General features: G+C 39.0%; 1 protein-coding gene across 2 annotated transcripts in view; it reads left to right on the top strand.

Moving 5' to 3' along the window:
• Positions 1 to 13,309, top strand: part of pcdh17 (protocadherin 17) — an 80,705-nt gene that overhangs the window by 29,285 nt on the left and 38,111 nt on the right. Inside the window, exons 3-4 of one of the 2 annotated variants that reach the window (XM_084715084.1) lie at positions 3,147 to 3,205; positions 4,823 to 4,992. In XM_084715084.1, the coding sequence (XP_084571210.1) occupies positions 3,147 to 3,205; positions 4,823 to 4,992 (229 nt within the window). Of the gene's footprint in view, positions 1 to 3,146; positions 3,206 to 4,819; positions 4,993 to 13,309 lie in introns of both variants that reach the window. The other variant, XM_084715075.1, reaches the window with a different exon arrangement.

Raw genomic sequence — 13,309 nt, 5'->3', positions numbered from 1 at the left:
ATAAAGACAGCCATCTCCCCTTTTTTTTGAAAAACTCAGACTGTTATCATTTCAATGCCGAACTATTTCAAACATTCATTCTTCTCTCACTTCGTGGTCAGATTCCAGCCTTTGATATATTTTGTGGGTGTTTTCTTTTAATCTTGGTGAAGGCTGAGGTGGAATGGAGTGTTTAGGTAGAGATAAAGGTGTTGGCAAAAGCATGGAAGGTCAAAGAACTGAGGTGGCCTGTCTGACCTTCACACACCCTTTTTCATACTGAGCCACCGCAGAGCACGGATGACATTGAAATACTCTATCGACTGTGAGTCAAGCTGTGCATGTGAAAAAGCCTGGCGCAAGGAGACATTACTCACTAAACATGACATTTTACTGCTATCAATTCAAGACAGAGAGTTGTGCACTACATAGCGTAATTATTTGTGTTGCTGTGATGAATACCGCTACAACGGTATGAAAGCCATTTCTCTTCGAGGCATTTGTTTCCACCATTCCTACCTCTACCCAACAGAGACTTTGAGATATTCCTGTAATAATTTTAACAAAATAGAAACACATTAGTTTCTGTCTCCATGTGTTCTTTGTGGCGTACACTGAAGTCTATGCATCTGATCGTTTTTCCATTTTTTTAGTAAGGTTGGCTGGTACTTTTGTAAAGGCCAGAAAGAAACAATGATCTTTGTGACCTTTTATGTCAATTGACATGATTAAAAACCCTCACATACCGTACTTTGATATAATTAAAAAGAGAGAGACAGACCGGCAGAAAGAAAGAGTACTTTCCACTGCCAATGTGATTGATCCAGTCTGTAATGCACTGCTGCATACACTGCTGAGTGTTTGTGCAGTTTACGCCATATAGGGTTTGTACCTGTATCCCATTATGCTGTTGTATTTTGTCATACATGCCGTACTCAGGCCCATAACTACCACTGAGGACACTGAGGCTGTGTCCTTACTATTTTTGTATTTTTCTATGTTTTTCATACACATACACACACACAGTGTTAAATTAAAGGAGCAATATGTAGTAATTGCTTACATTTCAAAATGAGTAAAGCAGTCCAAATGGCATGTTGGAGCCACAGACTGTATATTAAATAGGTTGAAATCTTATTTAATATATGATCGATGGTCGAAGGGAGTTGTTTCCCCCCCTCCCCTCCTCCCGAGACTCAAGGAAGCTCTGCAGGCTGTTGGAGCTCCACATTGTAAATTGACAATAGCAAAGATGACTCTCTAAAAATCTCAGGATTTCCACCAAAGTTGGTTCCCAGCTGGAACCAAAAAATAGCAGGATTTTCTTGGGAACCAAAGTGAGCGTGCCATATTCTACAGGTCGTTGAGTATTGCAGCGCCGACTGTTGATGACATCCTTTATCACAATGGTTCCACTCAAAACAGGTGGAAACTCATGACCACAGTATTTCTAAAATCCTGGTTATGGTCATACTGTTTGTTTGTTGTGACTGTACATAAGACTTTACTGTGTTAGTGTGTCAGTTGAGCAATTTTCCAGCTGTGGAAAACACATGAAACATGACAGAAAAAGTAAAATGTCCTGGAAAATTATTTCAACATTCTTTTATTTTCATTTAGTTGAGAATGAACTACTGTCTAATAGAGCTTTGGTTTTTGGTGCTCAGGCAGCAATGATAAATATAATTTATTCATGAGAAAAAAGGTATTTTAAGGTTATAAATTAATAATAATGATAATGATACATTTTATTTACATGCCATCTGCCAAGCATAGAGCACAGAGGGCTTTCCAAAAGAAGCAAAGGGTGGGATAGAGATAGAGGCGTCACCATTCTCCAAATTAATGATTCAATTTGACTTTCAATTTTTAAAGTTTCAATTCACTTTTTTTTTTAACTTGAACATTTTTTAACCTTGATTTTAGGCTGTGCCATTGTGAGACCAAGGAGCCTTGATTTGTAAGATCAACCAATCATTGTTTTTATGGCCTAAAAACTGTTATTTACATTCTCTTAAAAACGTTAAAAAGATTTCCTTTATGGTATGAAGTGTGATATAATGGCTGGTAAGCAACGCTGTGTCGTCTTTGAAGTGTTGTTTGAAGAGTGGAAGTAGGTGGGTGGGGAGAACAAAATACTGGGAGAACTGATTCTGACTTTGATTTTGATCTTTGAAATTGAACGTTCATTTCCTTTGATTTTCAATTTGAAATTGTTGGACCCCTAAATACGGCTAACAGTATTAAAACAGCAATAAAACAGGTAAGAAAAGAGGAAATAAAAATAGAAACAATAGTAAGAGGAGATAGTAGTAAAAGTAGTGATATTAAGACATTTGAAGTGAGGTTTTTGTAGATCTGCAGGTGTGTTTGCATTATTCTGTGATCAGTGTGTCATATTTTTAAGCATTTCTAAGATGGTTATAGATAAATTATAGCCATAGATTGCACATCTTGTAACTCTGACTTCCACTCAGCTCTGTCGTCACAGAAAATGTGCTAGAAAATAGCCTTCAGAAAAGAATGCAAACCCCAGTGCGTCCTTGCTTCTACATGTGTGCACAGGCATGTTAAGTGTGCTTTCTCTTATTGATCCACATGGCATGAAGCCCCTTGTGTATGATCAGGTAGCCCTATATCGAATAAACTCCAGATGGTTCAGCACGTACAAGCCCTCGGTTCCTCCTCACAAACAATTTCTCAAGTTCTGGAGGAAAGGAGAAGAAAAAAGTGTTGAGGCTCAGAGAGTCCACAGTTTCTCACAGAAATGTTGTTAAGGAAAAAATTGCAAATTGCATTTTAATTTCCGCACAAATGGTGCTGTAATTTAGATGTTTAGCTGACACTTCAGCACAGTAGCTGCAAAGTTTTCTACACTCATCAGGACTATTGTCCTAGCAGTTATTGATTATATTATGTCTGCCAGACTTGATGTTCAGCTGTGCGGTTTACTCTCGAATGGCTAATTAGCCTGTTTCATGTGGTTAATGAAATGCTCCAACCTAAATGAGAGAGCTCATATTCCCTCGATTTTATTTGCCCTTATATACTCTGTCCTCCTTTTTTTCTGCATAATTAATCATATGTCACCAGGAGATCTTGTTTCACAGCAGGACTCTGTAGAACCCACTACATACCTTTTCTCTCTCTCCCTTTTTTCTCAACAGACGGACAATTTCCCCACTGAGCCTAATTATATGGGTAGCAGACAACAGTTTGTTCAAAGGTAAGAGTTGGGATCTATAACCATCACTACATCTCAGACCTTTGTTTTCTTTTCTCCAATAGTCCCAGCACAGTAGTTTCCCATCAGTAACTAAACTGACAATGAATTGTACTGAGTCATAGCAGGCAGAGGAAGGGCATGTACGTCTAATTAGTGATAATATTCTCTACAATACATTGAATATAATCACACACAGGAGCCTCTCTTCATTGCTTCATCTGCACAGAAATAAACGTGCCAAGTGGAACCATAAAAGGTTCTTCACCTCGACCCTGTAGTAGAACTCCTTTTTGGTTTTTGGTAGAACCTTTTATAAAGGTTCCACCTGAAACCCTCTCAGACAGTGCTACTTAGAACCCAACATAAAGGGTTATACCAAGACCCATCTGTGAAACATTTCACCTAGAACCCCCAATTAGACGTTCTAAAGGAGAACCCTTCCATGGTGTAATGGTTCCACCCAGAACCCTGTCTGGGAGTTCTATCTAGAACCTTTATACCTTCTGGGGGTGCTAGCAAGAACCCACCCAGGGGTTTCTAGGGAGAACATTTTTCTATTCTAAGGACATTATCAGCAACCCGTCCATGGGTCCTTTTTTTTTTGTCGGGAACCCACCCAGGGCATTTACCAAGAATGTTAGGATCCTTTAATATTCTAAGGGTTTTACCTAAAATCCACCCCAGTTCTATCCAACTGTTTTTTTTTTTTTTTTTTATTCCATCTAGAACCCACCCAATGGGTTCTGCCCTTTAACATCACGGTACAAAGAATCCTTGATGAAAGAGTTCTTCAAGGATTTCAGCAATCCTCGGAGAACACTTTCTTTCGAAAAGGCTCTGTGGATGAAAAGGGTTCTTAAAGCGATAGTTTGCCCAAAAATGAAATTTCACTCAGTATCTGCTCACCCCTGTGCTGATGTGAGGATGGGTGAAGATCTCCAGTTCACAGAACTCTCCTGGAGCTTCAGTGGAAAACAGCGTTGCAGCCAAATCCAGTACAGTTGAAGTGAATGGTAAAAGAAATTACACAAAAAAAACCAAACAGTCTCCATACTGCTTGTGTGGTGTAATCCAAGTGTCCATAACATTAAAATTTTAATGTTGCGGCTTACAGACACCCATCCTCACATCAGCACAGGGGTGAGTAGATATTGAGTGAAATTTTAATTTCTGGGTGAACTAACTTAATGGAACAATTAGTCTTAAACAGAACACTCAACTAACCCATTCTTCAATTCCATCCTTAATGTAAGCTGTCATCATACAAAGAATCCTTGACAAACTCTTTCTTCAGAAAAGGGTTCTTCAGAAGCAAATGGTTCTGGGTAGAACCTCAGCCCTTCAGGAAGAACCCTGTTGGAACCAGTATTTCTAAGAGTGTAGAGTATTCTCTTAGCAGACTGTACTGCTGGTGCAGTATTTTTAGAAGCATTTTATTACATCCTAAATCCTATTATTATATTTTTTTCTTGTTTTGTTTAATCATTCAGGGGTCCTCATCAATGTTTCATTCTGCCTCTAAATTCCACTGAGGGGAAAAATAAAAAGCCTAACAAATTTTCACCATACGCTGTCTATTAATACTCCTTTTTTATTTTGTTGTGTTTTGTTTAGTAGTTCGACATTCAAAGACCCTGAACGAGCAAGCCTCAGAGACAGCGGTCACGGTGACAGTGACCAGGCCGACAGCGACCAGGACACCAACAAAGGCTCCTGCTGCGACATGTCTGCGAAAGAAGCCCTCAAGTTGAAGGCTACAGGCGTGAAACCACCGCCTCTGGAGCAAGGTGAGCCCCTCATCTGCAAATTTGACTGCATGAGAAATGAAAGCTGCCGCGCGAGCCAAACACACTCAAACCAAATGACTATCAATCCGTTTTTTTTTTTTTCTTGTTTTTTTTTCTCTGCTGCAGTTATTTGTATTAACGATTGAGCTCCTGACTTGCCTGAACGCTCACAATCTGAACTTATACTTGGCTACTTTATTCTCCCCCTACTTTGTTCTCTGCACTTTTCTCATTTAATGTGTGTGTGTAGGTCTGTGTGTGTATTTGAGGGTGTGAGCGAGTGTGCATTCTATACACGTCCTCAGTTTATCAAAGCAGACAAGCCCATTATGTTTTTATAAGCCCAACTACTTCAGCCTCTCAATTTAGTCCCCCTTCCCTGAGCACCCGTCTCTGAAACTTTGATAATGGAACATGGAAAATGACTTAGTGAGCGGCAGGCGATGTAGCTTCGTAGTGTGGTGATTAAATATGAATAATTATTCTAAGCGCTGTGGGTCGGGCAGATTACACATGACATGTGTAGAACAATAACTCCCCAGATATGAGTTGTTGCAGTCCTCCTCACCCCAGCCACCTCACATGATTAGTGCGGGGTCAGGGGAGGCAAGAAACCAAGATTATACATAGGTCTGGAGAGAAGGAATGGGACCGGAGGAATGGTACATTCCTCACTGCAGCTTCAGCCGGTCATGTAGCTCGGTGTGGGCCATTACCTGCTCGGCAAAACAGATATTCCCACAGAAATACAAATTCACTGAAGTTTCTACACTCTTAGAAATAAAAGTGCTAAATAGAGCCATAAAGGGTTCTTCGGCTTAGACTTTTTTTTGGTTCCAAGAACCTTTTATAAAGATTCCACTTGTAACCCTTTGAGAAAGTTCTACCTTGAACCCAACATAAAGGGTTATGCCGAGAACTGTTTGTGAAAGGTTTCACCCAGAATCCTCTAGGAGAGGTTTGACAGAGAACCTTTCAGTGGTGTAATGGTTCCACACAGAACCCTATCTGGGAGTTCCAAATAGACACATTCCACCTTCTAAGGGTGCTAACATGAACCCACCCAGGGGGTTCTGCCAAGAACTTTTTTATATACCAAAGGTTTTATCTAGTGAGATAAGGATTTCAACAATCCTTGAAGAACTCTTTCTTATAAAAAAGTTTTTTGAATGAAAAGGGTTCTTACTGGAACCCCTAGTTTTACAAGAACGTTTGACTAACCTTTTCCTCAAAGAAAGTTTTTACTGGAACCCCTAGTCATACAAAGAACCCTTAACTAAGGGTATGGAACCTCAGAGGATTCTACCCGGATCCAAGGGTTTTTATCTAGAACCCAGCAGAGAGTTCTACCAAGAATCCTTTTGCATTTCAAGGGTTTTGACTAGAAGCACCCAGGGGTTCTTAAGAGTTTTTATCTTGAACATACTCAGTGAGTGTTCTACTAGGAACCTTTTTTTATTCCAAGAATTTTACCTAGAACCTGCCCTGTGGGCTCTACAGAGAATCTATCTAGAGTCCAAAGGTTTCATTTAGAACACACAGAGGGGATTCTACAGAGAAGCCTTTTATAGTACAAGGAACCCTTGAAGGATTTTAACATCAAAAAGGGTTCTTTGGACTAAATGGGTTCTTAATGGAACTCTTGACAAACCCATTATTCAAAAAAGAATTCTTCAGAAGTAAATGATTATGGGTAGAACTCAGAACTCAGCGCTTAAGGAAGAACCCTTTTGGAACCTTTATTTTGAAGAGTGTTTGCGAACAAGTATGTATCTCACCGGCTGGATGTAGAAGTACAGTGCTGTATACTGAACATGGATCCGCTGTAATGGTGCTATTAATCCAGGGAACAGAAGGGCTGTTTTACTCCTTGCGGAAGGACAATGACAATTTGTGCAACACTCTGTGCTGCAATATGCATGTCTGACTAGATAGCATTTTTTTCCCTTTCATTGGTTTTTAGAATGAAAAAAAGCCACACACGTTGGCAAGAGAAATTGGCCAATTAAAAAGCTCCATATGTTTCTCATTTTGAAAATGTTCCCATTTAATTGTCCGTGAGGGACTGAAAGAATCACATTTATACACACAAAACACATGACAGAGGAAGTACAGAGTTGGGCAGTAGTCATTCTAACCCTAACACTGTAAAAAAATATCATACAGGAATACACTGAAACCAACTAATATTTTTCTAATTAACTCTGTAAATACACAAGTTGTATTTGTTCAAGTTAATTAAACTTAAAATGTCTAGAATTTTCTTTTCAGGACACTTAGAAACTTATAAACATGAGTTCTTCTAACTTTAAGTCTTTTCAGTTGAAGTCATGTGTTCAATGAACATACTAAATTAACTTCTCATTAAATAACAAGATCAAGATATTCTCAGCATGCATTTTTTGAGAGTTAAAACAATATTGAGACCCTCCTTTTTACAATTTGAAGAAAATGCATATGTGTGTCTCTTAATACACTTTAAGATAAGTCATGGCTGAGAAAATGTAAAAGGAAATCAAATTTGTTTGTGATTTCTGTTGGTGTGACTGAGGAGTTGTTGGTTCAACTTAATATATTAAGCTTGTTCAACATATTTTCTCGAGTTTCTCAAGTCAATTAATATCAGGTCTATTCGACAAGAAAAGTTTATTTGTTTTGAATCGTTAAAAAAATACCTCAACCTTTCAGTCGACTTAAAATTTTAGGGCAGCCGGGACACTTTTTAGAGTGAATACAGCATTGTTGTTGGTGCCAACCTCAGCCTGTCCATCTACCTTTTTTTCTGTGTGTTGCCTTCGATCAGTATCCTTTTGACGGCCTCCAACAAGAGATTGTCGCACCCGAACACAAACACACTCGCACACACACACACACCAGGTGCTAGAAACTCAGTGAAAGGCTGTTACCTGCCTTTGCCTGTTTCTCACTCATCGCTGCCCTCCCATTTACTCTCACCCTCCGTGGCGTTTTCACCCCCGCTCCGCGACTTTCGTTCCACTTCTCCACCTCTCCTTGTTTGGGGAAATCGATTGATGTGAGATTAGACAGTTAACTGGCTGCAGCTGGCTGTGTTTAGCCAATAACATGTGGGCTTAGCCAGGCTGTGGGGGAGGGCAGGGGCAGGAGGCCAAGGCATTGTGCGAGAACAGTGATGATGAGTGAGGGATGGTGAACATCACTCTGGCAGTGTTCCAGTGCATCTTTATTAAGTGCTCAAACCAGTGAATTACACCTCACTTTGAGTTAATATTTTACATGACAAAACAATATTATAGTGTGATGCTCTGCCTTTCAAATTACAATGTCGTCTGCTGAGAAAGATCTGTTCTTTCAGGGCTGCAGCTAACTTATTATTTTTTGTTGTTTTGCCCATAAAATGTGAGAAAAATGTTTAATGAAAAACATTGATGAAGCCCAAGGTTACATCCTTGTGTGTCTTCTTTTGTCCACAAGCCACAGATACTCAGTTTATTTGTTTTTATAGGACTGAACAAACCAGAAAAGCTGAAATCAGATAATGTGGACATTATTCCTTAGAAGAAATTACTCAAAATGGTTAATTTATTATCACGATAGTTGGCGATTAATTTCATTGTCCAAGTGTAATATCAAAATCACAGAAGCTGAAATTTTTTGAAGGAATACTGTCTGACAAAATTGTAATGAAGTATTACAGTGCTGCAGAGATGCCTTGTTCTCCGGATGTAAGGAAACATGATTTTTTGCAACAAGTAAATATCATATCATGATCATTTTAATCCTTTTTTTTAATGAAAATGAAATTTGTGTCAGAAAATTGATCATCCCCACTACTATCACAATCATAATATCTGGCAAAAATAATGGCAATATGATTTTTTACCATATAATGCAGGCCTATTAAAAGATTTTCATGTATTGCCTGCTAAGCTTAAAGGGATAGTTGGGATTTTTTGATGTGGGGTTATATGAAGCATTTATCCATAGCCAGTGTGCTGCCTACTGTACTGCTATGAACAAGGCCAGCAGTAAAATGCATTTTAGTCACTCAGGTGTACGCTATATTTGGAATATTTTCACCATTTTACCTTGCTTCAGATAGCCTTTTCCTGATGGAAATGCCCCCACTCTCTCTTGCTCAACCAGACTATTGGCATTAATCAATAGTTTTACCTCACAGAACATAGGAGTTACTAATCTATGCTGCCTCAATCAGTTGAGTAGGTTTGTGTTATCGTTCAGTATTTTAAATGGCGAGTTACACAAACTAACCCAAAAACACAAACAAACTGACCAGACAGATCATCATTTTTGATAAAGGAGTCTGGTTGCCTTGGAGAAGTAAGAAGTAAATCGGTGAAAAGTATTTTAAATATAGCGCACACTTAAACTGATATTATTTTCTTTATGTAACTACAATATATTTTACTGCTGACCCTGTCTGCAGCAGTACGTTACTCAGCTTCCTCCACCAGTACTCCTGCTGCTTCTGCAAACTGTGGACATGTCAAGCGTCATCTATTGTAATACACTGTACCTCATACAACCCCACTTAAAGCAATCTGAACCATCCTTTCAAGAATAGCCCCATATGCTACTTTTTCTTAACCAGACCCACTCATGTACGTGTAATTCATTATAGTAATTTTATGGGTAATTAATGGGGCTTAGAAAAACTGAACTGAAACATGAGCTGTTAGAGGAAAACACAGCGTAATGTGCTGCTCTGCATTCAGGTGTCACTTTCTGTGTTTTAAATAAGGCTCCCTGTGCGCACACACATGGGTGCACACAGGTACTATATGTCTATAATCAGATGGAAGGAAAAAAACAAGGGAAGGGGAGCTTGTCATCGGTCACTGTCCCTGGGGTCGTTTTCCTGCAAGCGTATTTTCTTCACATCTCAGCACTTAGCATCTACTTCATAGGTCTCTCTCCATCCCCCCTCCTTTCCTCCTTCATCCCATCTTAAGTCCTCTGTTTCTCTCCGAGCAGAGCCCTCCCAATTACTCTCTGTAGCTCTCTCTGCTTGCCTGCCAGGACACTGCGGCCTCATTCACTGGCTCAGTATAAACAGAACTACAAGCGCACAAAGCATGTAGTTCAAGTCCCAATCAATCCCCAGCCCTGTCTCAGTCCTTAGCCTTTATAGACACTAGGTTGTAGGCTACAAACAATCATGTGTCTCCCTGCTTTTGTTTTATCCTTTTTGCTCTTTTTTTCCTCTCTCATCATACTTCATTTCCCCTCAATTTCACTATTTATTGCCTCCTCTGGCAACAGGAATTGGTAGAACAAACACACAACTCCCTGTTTCCAGGCTTGTAATTCATCTTCTTCTCTGATGTTCGGTGTGCTTTCCTTCCAGACAACATAATCTGGACATCTTTGCACCAGGGACCAGCCTCAAATTGATTAATTAGCCCTGCAAAATTGGTAGCAATGTATTAATTAAGCTTAAGTATATCAAATGCATTTTTTTTGCCAGTTTTAAACGGCGATTAATTGATGCTCCAATGCGTCTGCAGCAGACGTTGATACGGGCTCGTCTGGCTCCGGCGGAGTGGCTGGCAGCACATCGCTCGCCTCTGTGGAGATGACTGCCATAGTCGCTATCACGAACAGACAGGCGGCAGTGGTGTAGGGAGATGTTACCCACTGATAGGGCTGTCCGAGGAAATGGAGAGAGAGGGATGATGGAAGAGGCGGAGGAAGAGCGTGGAGGGACGCTGTTTGACAGGGATGCTGTTTGACTGTACCAGCTGACCTATCCTAATTAGCTGCGATTGGAGTGTGATAATCAAGCTGCCTCCTGCCTTGTTTTAAAAGGAGAGGCATGAGTGGGACGGAGGAGGAGGAGGAGGGGGGAGGATGTGATACTACAAGGACAGTGTGGATACAGTGAGGAGAGGCGGCAAGAGATTGCATTCCTATGACAGCGCGGTAAAAGACGATGAAATTGACTTTTCCTTGTTATTTGTGGCGAGGTGATAGAAATCCCCACCCCCACATCATCCCTCAGCTTGTGAATAGCTCAAATAAGGGAAATGTCATGCTTTGTCAATTGCTTTCACACATGCAAAATCTTGAGGCGCACACACATCCAACCAATGTTGTAAAAGCGCACACAGACGTATATACTAAACACAAATAAATGATGATGTTGGCAGAACATTATATTTAATTATTACCCACCAAACCTTATATTTATATGATGCTTGTCTTCTCTGTAGGTGTTAAATTATTTATGGTGCTGAGGATGTCAGTGCGTCCTCTAAATGTGGATGCATGTACAGTTTATATATAACATTTGTGGTTTCAATGAGATGTTGTCTATTTATCTCTGTCTTTTTGCTCTCTACCTTTTTATTTTACTTTATATTTTACACAATCTCAAATTAAAGGATTAAATGAAAGAATAAAAAGATTAAATGAAAGAAAAGTGAAAACAGACCTTGATTCCGCATAACTTTTCCCAATATGTAAGACCCTGGGGTTAAAAAATTTGTATTTCAGTCCAAATAGCGAGGTGGAGCCATAGACTGTATATTATTATGTTGAATCTGTCTGAAACTGTCAGTTGTCTGTTCATATAAAGTTAAGCCCGTTATCCCAAAAACAAAAGCCCACTGCTCCAAAAATACACACTCTGAAGTATGAGTTCAGTGACTACTTGTTTTACTGCCTGCCAAACTCCATTCACATATTGTTCAATTTAACCGTTACAAACATCCACTTCTTCTAAAAGATTATTAATGATTTCTAACAGCTCATAAACAGACAATTCCTCATTTGGGGAGCATTTCTTTTAAAGGTGAAACAGGCAAACAAAACAGTTGTTCCACACCAGAAACTTTCAGCTTTGCAGGTTTCCTTAGTCTCTGATCACATATCAAGATCATTTTATGATTTAACACAGTAAATATATATCACATATTTAATTTGGTCCATTTGGTCTGCAGCCCAAGTTGACATTGTAGCCATTAGGTGTAAGATTGTATTGTCATTCATTATCCTACAGTAACATGTCATGTTAAATATGAAAGTCCTGTTGACATAACAAGTATTTCATGTGAATATGCCTTTAGGAACAAGAGTGAGTGCCAGTTTATTACTTTGCACATTGTGTTGATGAATTTTGCCACTCTTATTACTCTTTATCATTAACATTTTCAATTAAATAAAGGAGGTAAAACAATAAGCATAAGATATATTTTAAAATGCAATTTCGCTAAATGGGTTTTTGAGTCCTCACTGTGGCATTGTGCACTTCCAAACAAAACAAATAGTGTCACTCTTGCTGACAATTATTCATCTGTAAAATCATGAGAAAATGAGGTCTTCATGTGTTGTTTTGTTGAATAATAGGTTTTCTCTCCCTCTTCACACTGAGACCAAACAAACTAAATATTCAGACTTTAATCCATCTTAAATATTCACCCAGCTTCCCTTGTGGCAGTCTTAATCTTAAGACTCTAGCATTACTGTACTTTTCCAAACTGTTTCAAGTCCCTGCAATTTCACCCTTTCCTTTTTTTTTCGTTTTTGTTCGCAGCAATTAATTTGAATCATGAGTGAACCTTTGATTAAAAAAAAAATGCAATTCCAAGATTAATTGACTGGTCAGAAGTCAGATCAGATGCCCTTTTCACACTTGTAGCCATGGCAACCTCTATCTGCCTCACTCTGGCCTTCAATAAACCTTTATCTGACTGTTGGAAAAGGGCATTCCATTCAACATCATTCATATTTCATGGACAGATAAATGCAGACACGTTTTTCATGGGCTGGCTAGATGTGTATTACATCTGTAATTTCAATGTTTGTGACTTTGTATTAAAAATGCAACACAGTCAGCCACTTATGGATTTATTATTGACGTGTATGTCATTTCTTTTTACAAATAGTTCACTTAGGCCAGTCCAATCAATATATATTACAATTATGGTTCCAATTATTAATGCATGAATATGTCATTTAGAGATATTCCTATCTATACTTGCCATAAAAATCTATGAAATCAAGTGATTTTATTATCATCATCAGTTGTACCTTTATGAGCAAAGCTGTGCACCCATGTGACCAAGATAATTTAGTTTGTTATTAATGCATGAAGGTCACTGTTTCTAAAATTGTTGAAAGACATCCACAAAAAGTGCCAGTGATGGCTTATCGCTGTGATGGATGAGTTTTGCCTGATATCAGATAAATTGTCAACCTGTTACACTCTGTTTCCATCCTCAATCTAACATTGCCTCCACTCAAACAATGGGGGAAGGGGTTTCAATTTTCCCCAACCAATCAGTAATGTATCTGCATGGATCAAGTGTCATTTTAA

This window comes from Lutjanus erythropterus, chromosome 1 (genome assembly GCF_056507025.1).
Source record: "Lutjanus erythropterus isolate fLutEry1 chromosome 1, fLutEry1.hap2, whole genome shotgun sequence".
NCBI lineage: Eukaryota > Metazoa > Chordata > Actinopteri > Lutjaniformes > Lutjanidae > Lutjanus > Lutjanus erythropterus.
Note: the sequence above shows the minus strand (reverse complement) of the source record. Positions and strands in the feature narration are given on the sequence as shown.